Below are 12004 nucleotides of genomic sequence, written 5' to 3'. Positions count from 1 at the left end.
GTCAGTTACATAATTGTATTTTTTATTATCTGTATAAAACAACATTTTATCCATCATTTATTAATGATTAAAATCTTTTTGTCTCCCAAATGGAATGGTTCTTTGTCCTGCAAAGAAAGAAGTATTATTCCTTTAATAATGATATCATGCATCTAGAAAACATTTGAATATTGCATTGATACTGTATTTTTCAGGATTCACAAGAAAATTTGCAGTTCTATATAAATATTTTCTGCCATTACTTTGAATTGCAGCACATATAGTATTTCAAATTAACTTTAGCTGGTAGTCATATTAGTATCCTTATAGTGGTTAAGTAACACTGACAGTGAATCGAGTTGAGTTTTATGGTAATTTACTTCATATCACACAAGTAAAGGGGAGGGAAAAGCAGATGTTTGAATAGTGTTTTTCTAAAAATCATGAAAATATTGAAGTTATCAAGTTTTCTTATTAGATTAGGTTATTCTCCTGCTACCTTTCAAATATCAATTTCACAAAAAATAGTATTATTGCCAGCCACTTCCCACTCCATGTTAGTAAATAAGTAGTAAGCTTACTGCATCTGCTCCCAACATTAGTGTTCTCTAGTGAACTTAATTACCCATTAACTTCCATAGAATGTGTCAAATACACTGATTTTACATAGAGTAATATAGTAAATCACTTAACAGAGGTTCATAAAATTATCTTTATTTAAAACAGGGCCATTTAATTCTGTTGTATACATTAATATGAGTATTAGTGTTAGTTGCTCTGTAGTTTCTAATGGGGACCTGCAGTGACATACAGTATGCCTAAGATTTGCCCATACATAAATGGTTGGTGATTGAGGCTAGATTTATGTTTTAGGTGCTGACATGAAGACATAAAGAAGCCCTTTGAACTCCTTTCAATATATATTTCAGTAACTGATTTTAAAATTTACATAAAAACACAGGTAAAAATCATAGGAAGTAGTGAAAAGCTTCAAAAAAATCAAAATTTTTGAAAATGATTCATCCAAAAGTAGAGATCTGTAGTTGCATATATATACACACACACACACACACACACACACACACACACACGAGTTTCAGTCTGAATTTTCAGTGAAAATTTTTTTTTTGTTTTTGATTATAATAGTTTTCTGTTTTATCATTAGCATTAGAAGACAAATGTTGACACTTTCATTTTTTGAGTAAAAGACCAGGTAGTTTTAGCCTTATGATAACTCATGTTTTCTCTGTTTTCATATGAAAATTGTCCCTGAGTTAGGATTTTTCTAAAGAAATTACTGGATCCCTATTACTTTCTGAACTCTAATTTGCGTTCTAGTCTCTTTCCCTGTAACTCAAAAGGCTTTCCCTGTTCTAATAATCAATTCATTTATTAATACATGTTTGCTTCCAGATAGGAGCACGAAAATGATGTTATTAAATAAAATCATTTTCCAAAAAGGAAAATTTAATCATGTTAATGTTTCCCTGACTGAATTAGTAATCTAGTGAAACATACATAACAGGGTGTATATTAAAAAAAAAATCCTGATTCTTAAAAGTTCATCATAGTTATACACTGAAAGAGTAAAAATAAAATAATTTTATTTTATAATTGATCCCTTTGTCTATATATTCCCCTCCCCCCATACACGGTCTCACTAAATTGCTCATGCTGGAGTCAAACCTGTGATGTGCCTGCCTCTGCTTCTCAGAGTGCTGGGATTACAGGCATGAACCACCACTCTTCATCTTGATTACACCTTAAATTTTAATGTTTCTTCTTTATTCTATCATTTCAGTTGAACTTCACACAGTATTGAAATAATTGTGCTTCATAGTTTTTGTATTACTTAGCCTTTGTTTTCATGTATATTATCTAATGTGTTCCTTTCAGCAGTGCTGTGAAGTTGTATTTTTCATATTCAGGAACATGTTTAGAGAACTTGAGTAATTTTTAAAGCTTCAATAATTGACTGGTTCTTTTTTAAAAAAGAAAAAAACTCTGCTAAGTTCCTCTGCAAATTTCTTAATTTTTTAATGTTTTGCATTTTCAGATGCTTATTTTTATAAAAATACGATTTTAAACTTACACAAAATTTTTTTTTTTAAATCAGTACTTTAAAAGCAATTTTGATTTTTGAGGAGCAATACAGTGTACATAGCATTTTAAAAGCCTTTGTGCCTTAAGTGTCTCCAAATAAAACTCTTCATTTTTTTCCCTAAGAACTTGTATAATAATGGAAGATTTTTTAGTTTCTACTGATTTTTTGAATTTTGACAAATAACTGTATCTTTGTGCATTAGGCTATCTTATGTTTTCACTGACTACTTTGTAAAGCAGTGTTTAAATAGAACAAATCACTTTGTCCTAATTTGTAAACCTGGCTATATGAATTTATCTTGTATCTTTATATTTTATACCAATTAAAGGTATAAAATGTAGATGAAAAAGTTTTACTAAGTTTATTTTTAAAATATCAAAAAAATACACATAAGGTGCCATTAGAAATTAGACGAGGTCATTAGTAATAGATTTGATTTTGGAAAATAATATGTAATGTAGAAAATATAATAAATCCTATATAAAACCTGCAGTTCTTTCTACATTACAAATAGGAAAATGTTCTGAAAGTAAGTATTTAGATGTTTCCATCTTATTTAACTTACTTTAAACTGTACAACACATTTGCTATCATTTTAACTGCTACAAATTATGTGATACTGATTTTAGGTATAAAGATTTTTTTTGCCTACTTAAATTACTAAAGCTGTTTTTTTACTAGAATGTATCTAAGTATTCTCCCATTTTAAATATTAGCTAGACTGCTTTTTAATTAATATTTCTTTCAGTGCATTAATAATTAGACAAGTTTTCAGCTTGATAGCTAGCTTATAAACATATAAATGACATCTTTATGTCATTTAAAGATGTAAATAACAAAGCTGTTTGCTACTAACAACAGGCACAAGTATTTCTTTTTTATCCTAATTATGTGATGACTTGAATGTATTTACTATAAAGACAAAATGGAGGTAACTAAAACAGTAGACTTCCCTTCATTATTCATGACTTGGGCAAATATCCAGCACTCAGAGGTTGAGTTTTCTCATCTGTACAATGGGAATCATAATAATTCACATCCCAGGCTACTTCACTGGTGGTTGTAAAGATGAAGAAAGAGCATATCTACAAAAACAATGCATTTATAGTAAGTGAGCAAAGAAAACAAAGAGATTACGAAGTTCAGTTTAAGCAGTGACTGTAGTGTGTATGTGGTCCTGGTAACTTGTAGATATACTGGACTGATTTTTTTTTTTAAAGCAGCCTATTTTGTTTAGATTTTTCATTTAAGATAAGTCTCATAATTGATATAGTTCTTATTTTCTCACACTTAAGCATTGTGTCCTTAATTGCTTCTTGTTTACTTTGGACATATCTCACTACACTTATACTCCTTTATAAGACATAGGAACCTTATGGTATAAGAAGTATTGTGAGACTGGCATGTAGCTCAGTGGCACAGCACCTGCCTGGCAAGTGCAGGTCGTGAATTCAATTCCTGGTACCAAAAAAAAGAAGTTATGCTCATCATTTCACAATTGTTTACTTCATAATGTAATATAGATTAAAGAGCATGATTAAGTTGTTAAGGTGATGGGTGTACTTTTTTAAAGTTGGAGATTATTATGTTTATAGCCTGCATTTTACTTGTTCTTATTCCCTGTTCAGCTGTTTATAAAGTAGAGTTACTCATGAAGGGAAAAAAAAAATGAAAGGTTCATTTGGTGGCCCGATTTCTTATTTTTAAACAGGGAAATTCCTTGATCATTAAAATAACTCCATAAATTGCATTTAAGTGTCACAAAAATTTTATTACAATTGAAAATATTTTTCAAGGTGGGTATTTCATTCTTAATGATTGAGAAACATATGAAATAAAACTTAAAAGCCAGCATTCTGGGAGGTAGGGGCAGGAAGTTATCAAGTTCAGGCCCAACCGAGACCTACATGGCTAGAGAGAAAGTTGGTGCAAAGGTCCAGGGTGGAGAGACATAGAAAATGAGGGAGGAGATTAGGATCAGTGAGTTATTTCATATGATAACATGATCTTAATTACCATTTATGCTATGAGTATAGCACCTATAACATTTCAGAACTAATTATAAAAAGAATGTCATATAGCAGAACTGAAATTGATATATTATTAGTTTAAAAGACATCTTAAATCTCTGAGCTCTTTCATAACATCTTTTCTTAAGGAATTTTTGTTTTTAATATATTTAATACTTTTCATCTTGATTTGGGTAGGGAAGAACAGATTGCCCCTTAATTCCTGTTGGAAAGTGTTTCTAGCAGGAAAGTCAACAGCTCTTTGCAGTTTTCTTTTCCACAATGAATACAAATTGTTTGACAAATGTTCATGTGGACTAATTTTTGAAACTAAGCAATCCTTATGGCTAGATGAACATCAAGCAGTTTAGAAATGTATTTTTACTCTGTAAATGAGGTAATGAATAAAGTTCAAGGAAGGTATCAAAAAGCCTCAAAAGGTTAAAACTATAGTTACCAGAATGATTCTACTACTAGCAGTACAGCTAAGAAAATGAACATGTTTTGCAAAAATCTTGTACATCAGTGCTTATAGCAGCATTATTCGAGTATAGGCAAAAAGCAAATATTCATCTGATGATTATATTAGTGAAATTTGTGTATCAGGCAATGGAATCTTGTCAATGAAAAGCAGTAAAATGGTGATACATACCGTTATGTGGACCAACCGTGAAAATATGTGAAGTGAAAGAATACTGTCACAAATGAGCATATATGCAAGATTCCACTGATTTGTGATTTCCAGGATAAGCCTAATCCATAGAATAGATTATTGGTTACCATGAGTTGAGGGTAATGCGAAAATGGAAGAAAAAGCAATATTCCTTTTCAGGGGGGTGATGAAAATGTAAAGTTGATTATGAAGCTGGTTGTATAATTTATGAGTATATTTAAAACAGCATTGAATCATATGCTGTAAATGGATATGTATGGTATATGGATTGCATCTTAATTAAGCTATTAATAAAAAGTAGATACAGTGATTTCTTGCATGGATTTTTTTTACATTTCTCTTGAGTTATGTGTTATGTCAGTTAACAAGAAAATTATTTCTATATCATTACATAGAATTACCAAAGGCCTTTTGTAATTTCACTGTTTTACTGTCACTTCCCCTTTTGTTTCTTGCCTAGGGCCAAACAGCCTTTGATGTAGCAGATGAAGATATTTTAGGATATTTAGAAGAGTTACAAAAAAAACAAAATCTGGTATGTTTAACAACTGTGTAAAAATTACTTTTAGAAACAATTTCTTGACAGGGATTTAGCTCAGCAGTACAGGGCCTAACTGGCAAGCACGAGGTAATGAATTCAGTCCCTGGTACCAAAAAAAAAATAAACAAATTCTTGTAATATCTTTAAATTTTAGTTTAAAAAAACCTCTTGTGATGTTTTCTACTTTTTTATTTTAATTGATGCCTGTTAATCACACTAAATAGCAGTGAAAAAAATGGTGGCGATAATCTTTTATATTGTTTATCTCTGCTTCTATTTCCTCCCCTTCACAAAATGAATATTTAAATAATCTGTATGTGAGGTTTTGTTTGTTTGTTTTTGTGACAGGGTCTTACTATGTAGTTCAGCCTGACCTTGAACTCTGTGTGACCCAGACAGGTCTTGAACTCATGGCAGTCTTTGTGCCTCAGCCTCCCAAGTGCTGGGATTACAGGCCACCACACCTGGCCTTGTATGTTCTTGACAATAACATGTTCTTCTAATTCCCAGATGAAGTTCATTGCAGAATTAAAGTCTGTATAATCTCAGATTTCTAAAAGCAGGCCACATAAATAAGGAGTTGTGTTACTAGGAAACTAGACTTCTAAGTAAAATGCTGCTGCCTATCCTAAGTAATTAGTGCATGTTGGCCATTTTGGTGAATGAACTAAAGTTAAGGGATCTGAAAAATCAAACTTAGCCCTGCTTGGAATTCTAATTGTATAGTGCTACTCTTTTTACTCAAGCCCTCTTTCCTTTATAGAAAACTTAAAAATCTTTTATTTCTTTATTTTGTTTTTGCTTAGCATTTGAAACACTATTTTAAACTATATTTCACATGATATTATCTTAATAATATTCTTATTTTTTCTTTATTTTTTCTTTGCATAACTTTGTATAAAGCTCCATAGCGAAAAACGAGATAAGAAATCTCCATTAATTGAATCAACAGCAAATATGGACAATAACCAGTCACAAAAGACCTTTAAAAAGTAAGTAAACTATAAAAAGTGGTTTTAAGTTATGAATACATTGTCATAATTGATCACAAGCATGGTTATTGTTGATTTGGGGGGAAATCCAATGTATTTTAAGCTTTTGTGTTTATAATCATTTGAAAACCATGTTCCTTTCACAGCAAAGAAACATTGATTATTGAGCCAGAGAAAAATGCATCCCGTATTGAATCTCTGGAACAAGAAAAAGTTGATGAAGAAGAAGAAGGGAAGAAAGATGAATCTAGCTGTTCCAGTGAAGAAGATGAGGAAGATGACTCAGAATCAGAGGCTGAAACAGGTAGAATTTGAAGAATAAGTGGATTTTTACTGAATTTGTTGCAATGTGAAGTAAAACATGAACAAGCTTAATTTTTAAGATTTTCAGATGGATTTATTACTTTTTTAATACTTGCCAAACCAGTAGTTACCTTTCAGGAAACATTAGAAAGTAATATATAGTTTTGAGTTTTATCCTTAATTTTCTATAGGCCCTTGTTCATCTCTGTGATTTTGTGATTTTTGGAAGAAGGTGCTGAGGCTTTTTAAACTCCCTTAGAATGGTACAGATAGGGTCTGATTAGGTTCCTAACAGTTCAAAAATGCTCCTGCTGTTTTCTGAGACCCAAAAGTCCAGGAAGATAATTCCAGCAGCATCCCAAACTCCCTAAGAAATAATAAAGTGAGAATTAATCACAAGACTTTCTTGTGAGGGTATCAGGAAATTTACTTTGTTTTGGGGAAGGTGTAATAAACACTCACATTTTAGCTACTGAGAGTTGAGACTTAATAGCTGTTAATATTTAATCATACTTCAAAATTTTCTTTTGCAGTGTCCCTGGGTTCAATCCTTAATATTAAAAACTGAATGAATAAAAAAATAAAATATTACAATTGCCTCCTTTACCCAGAGCCTTAATCTGCACTCCTTTTCCTTCCTTCCTAAAGGCAATTATTACCATGATTTTTTCTCTACCCTAGTTCGTGTTTCTAATCCATATATATTTATTCATAAGTAATGCATAGCAATTATAATACTGGTGTGGTTTATTTTACGCTAGGAATTTTATGCATCTCTTTTTGATATGTCCATAAATCTGTACCTTTGTCTATCTACATTTTGATCCCATTAACTGTTGAGTAACATTCCAAAAAATGTATCTATTTCCCTTCTGATTAACATTTACCTTATACTCAGTTTTTTGTTGTTTTTAAATAATGCAGCAATTATGCTTCCTTGTGTAATTTGTAAGAGATTCTTATGAACTTAAAAATTGAGTCCATTAATCATGGGCTGTACAAATTTTCAGTTTTCATAGTTTTATAATGCTATTATAATAACTTATTCATTTCTTTTTTACTATTAAGAATATTGTTTCCCTGTCTTTTTCCTCTGCCCCACATGTTTTTGTAGCTTTTGTTTACCACACTGTTTTTGTCAAATAACATTTACTTTTTTTTTTTTTTTTTTTTTAATTGATACCGGGGATTGAACTCATGACTGCCTGCTTACAAGGCAGGCACTTACGCTGCTGAGCTAAATCCCCAGCCCCTACACCTGGCTTACTTTAATCTCGTTTCTTATCTCTGAAATCAGGATAATAGCATATAAATATTATCAATATACATACTTACCTATTGTTACTTCACTTAAAGTTATATTATTATTTTGTACATTTTACAAAAACTAGAAAGTCAAATGTGCTATTGCTATAAAATAGACTCATGCTTTTGCAAGAATTTAGCAGTTATTTTTATGTATTGAATCGCCTTGCTGATGTACCTTGGCTCCCACAGTATAGTAAAGTACTGTCTGTATATGATTAGAAAACTACATGAGCATCAACCTGTATGTCTGTGTGTCCTGAAGAGTTAGGTCAGCATTCAGATCTTCTGACTCTTACATCAAATCTAATTATGTGATAGAATTCAAGAGCTTGGAAGCATTTCTTTCAGAGATTTCTGATTTTCATTGTCATTTTCTTAATCGATCCATCTACTTATTATTCAGTGTATTCACCAGAGTTAGGTACAAAGGAGCTATTTAAAACAATCAAAAGACTAATCTTAGGCTAGTTTGTACCAAACTTGTAGTTAAAGTATTTGTAGAGGGGCTGGGGATTTAGCTCAGCGGCATAAGCACCTGCCTTGCAAGCAGGCGATCGTGAGTTCAATCCCCGATACCGATAAAAATGAAAAAGCAAAAAATAAAATAAAATAAAATATTTGTAGTAATTCTAAAATGAGAATAATTGGACTATGTGATCTGGATAATTCTTTATAAATTTTTGATTCTATAGCTACAAATAATGCTTCTATAAATATTTTAAATTACATTATATTCCTTTTGGAATATAAGCACAGCAGTCACCATCTCATTGAGCTAACTTGAAATGTTCATTGAAGCATTATACTGTGATAGTTTTGTTCTTCCTGTTCCTGGTGGTTGGTTGTGCCAAGAAATTTGACTCCCATCTCAAGTATTAACTTGTGTAATTGCTGTGTGGTTTCTTCTCTCTCATTCTTTAATATCAACCAAGATTTATCATACTTTATTTGGCAAGCTCATGAAAGCAGCCATTTCCCTGTAGACCCTAAAGCTTGATCTGACAATTTCTAAATAATTTCTTTTTTGTACTTTTTGTGAAGTTACTTCCTTGGGAAACTATTCAACATAAAAGAACTATTTTGCTGAATTTTCCCTTAAGTTACTTAGCAAAACAGTTTTTCTTCAGTGGTTTTTTGTTTTTTTTTTTTTTTTTTTTTTTTTCTCATCAGCTAGATGAAAATTGGAACTCAGTTAAAAGTTTCTTGTTTCTTAATTGTCTCCCAAATGATTTATAAATTTGAGATGAGACAGTGAGAAACGGGAGACGTTTTTGCTTTTACAATTGAATTTACAGTTTTTTCCTACATTAAAATCAAATTGAAGGGCTTCAACAAAATAATGCTCACTTAATCAGCTAAAATGGTGGTGCATAGAGTCTATCTTGTTTAATATATCTCCATCTAGAAGAAGTTCTAGACTGTAAGTGCCATTTAGTTAAGACATTTTCAGTAGCTAATACATGTCCAGTGTGTAGGACAGTATTTGAAATGCAGAGGCAAAGAATATTTGTTGTGTGACATTCTTCGGTTACCTAAAGACAATATTATGCCCATTTGACTTTAGATCTTTTACAAGTGAAAAGGCGTGTTGGAGACATTTAACATGAATATATTGTTTGACATAAATATAAGATGATTATTTACAAAAATATTTTTAGCTTTTTAAAATAAAGAGTAATCAATTTTAGATCATCAGTAGTTGTTTATTCATTAGAAGGTTGCGCAGCTATTGTAATATTTTTAGTTACATTGCTTTTATAAATTCAGATTTTTACTTAAAGGTTTCCTAAGTCTCAGACTAGGGATTTAGCTCAGCAGCTTAAGCACTTTCCTGATAAGCACAAGGTCATGAGTTTAGTCCCTGGTACCAAAAAAAAATTTTTTTCTCAATCTTAAAAATACAAAACTCAGGTTCAAATTGTGCTTTTTAATTCTCAAAAGTGTCATTATATTTCTTTCATATTATTTTTACTATTTTTTTACTTCATCATACATATGGAAATGTTTCTAAAAACTTCTTTAAAAAGCTATTCGTGAAAAAGGAATTGTAAAAGGAAAAGATAGTCATTGAAACTAAATCCCTATAAAACCTTGACTCTTTTTTTTTTTTTTTTTTTTGTCTTTTTCCTTTTTATCGGTACCGGGGATCGAACTCACGACTGCCTGCTCGCAAGGCAAGCGCTTATGCCACTGAGCTAAATCCCCAGCCCCTAAAACCTTGACTCTTAATTTTTTATCTTTAATAGATAAGACAAAACCCATGGCTTCTGTAACTCATGCCAACACTTCTAATACACAAGCAGCTCCTGTAGCTGTGACAACACCTACTCTATCATCCAGTCAGGCAACGCCTACATCACCTGTTAAAAAGGTAAGCCAAAGTTTTGTTTGCTAAAACTGTGTGTACTATTTTAAGTATCACTTGGACTAACTTGTTAAAACAATTCTGAATTTTTATAGTTTTTTCAAAAATACATTGTATTTCTGTTTCTCATTTGGTATTGTGAACTATGCTGTAGTCTTACATTTTCCTTTGCAAGGCAAGTAACAGTTAATATTATATTTGATACTTTAAAAATGTTAAAATTGTTAAAATGGTATAAGATAAAATGTTCGCAGTATTAAAACGAGTTATCATGGTAGTTTTTACTTGTACTGAACATTTATTTTGAGAAACTCAAGTTTTATGTTAAATGGATGTGTATTTTGATAATTTCACACATCAGTAAGACAAAAAAATGCTACCACAATTTAATGATTTTCTAAATCATAGTTTAAAGTGGTAGGAATGCCATTTATAGTGCCAGCAAGAACAAACCACACATCAATTCTGTCTCCACCTTTTCTTAGTTGTTAGGACCTTGAGCATGTTATCTTCCTTATCTGTCACAAAACAAACAGAAATAACTATTGTAAAAGTTGGTTGAAATGCTAGCCAAAGATTAAGTGGGTCCCAAAATGTTCATTTCACATTTCTTGCTTTTCCCTGCCTCTGTTCTTCACCAGAACAGTGTTGCAATCTGTTGTGTTACTCTTCTTAAAAGCAGCCCATTTCCTTGCTACTCTGGATCCTGTCCTTCTTTTAATCCATATCAAATATTAAGGATTTTATAGATTTTTAACCCACTAGTTTCCTTATAAAGATTTCTTCTCACCATCTCTTATTGATCTTTAATGAACCTATTCATCCCTCCCTGTACACACAAACTTTTTTTTCCCAAACATTTAAGAATTTTTATAGTCTTTTCATCATAAAATAGTCTCCCTAAATATGTTAGTACTAATTCCTGCATATAAAGGCATCATCCTTCATTCCCACAGTAAAATGATCAAGACTTAGGAAATTTAATGTAATACAATAATGTTATCTGTGTTTTTCTCACTTGTGCTCTTTCTAAGATCTTTCCTTTCTGCTTATCTTTCAAATTAAAGATCCATTCAGGGACTACAATTTGTGTTTAGTTGTCATATCCAAACCTCTACACTTTCTTTGTTGCCTGACATATTTGAGCTGCATGAGCTTAAGAACTGATTTTAGATCCCCACTTTATTTCTTGTTAGTCTTCCTCAGAGAGGTCAAAATATAGATCTTTTTAAAAAATAATAACCTAAGAAAACTTATTATGTTGGCATTAAGAGTCATCTAAAGCTTTTAGCAAGGAGAATAGAAATACATGAGTTTCACTGGTACATAGTTCAAATATCAAGAAACTGTCATGAATGAGTTAGTTAGTTCTTTTCCTTCCTGTATTCTAGAACTGAGAGTGCCTTGAACTAATGAGTTAGAACTATATGATCATAATTACACTGGCTTTAAAAATGCTATAATATACATTACCAAGTTAAATTGAACTAAGGTAAACCATGTTGAACTAAGTAAAATTTAGTTCTGGGACTCCCATGTACTTTTTCAGTGAATAGTAAATTTGTGCCTACATCTTTTATTTCTTTTGATTTACTATCTATTATGACCATAAAATTATCACAGATTCCCAGAGTTCTGTCACTGGTATAACTAAGCAAGAAACTGGATGTTTCTTTTTTTCTTTTCTTCAAGCATAGCCCCAGATTTATGTCAGTTTACTTTTCCATTTA

At 31.2% G+C, this 12004-nt stretch overlaps 1 protein-coding gene across 5 annotated transcripts in view; it reads left to right on the top strand.

Moving 5' to 3' along the window:
- Positions 1–12004, top strand: part of Ppp1r12a (protein phosphatase 1 regulatory subunit 12A) — a 144310-nt gene that overhangs the window by 87087 nt on the left and 45219 nt on the right. For all 5 annotated transcript variants that reach the window (XM_063255196.1, XM_003475941.5, XM_023567697.2 and 2 more), the window contains exons 6-9: positions 5226–5300; positions 6210–6298; positions 6445–6602; positions 10156–10280. In XM_063255196.1, the coding sequence (XP_063111266.1) occupies positions 5226–5300; positions 6210–6298; positions 6445–6602; positions 10156–10280 (447 nt within the window). The remainder of the gene's footprint in view (positions 1–5225; positions 5301–6209; positions 6299–6444; positions 6603–10155; positions 10281–12004) is intronic.

The sequence above is a fragment of the Cavia porcellus genome, unplaced genomic scaffold, assembly GCF_034190915.1.
Source record: "Cavia porcellus strain 051 isolate PalLab524CR breed Dunkin Hartley unplaced genomic scaffold, mCavPor4.1 scaffold_8, whole genome shotgun sequence".
Lineage (NCBI taxonomy): Eukaryota > Metazoa > Chordata > Mammalia > Rodentia > Caviidae > Cavia > Cavia porcellus.
Note: the sequence above shows the minus strand (reverse complement) of the source record. Positions and strands in the feature narration are given on the sequence as shown.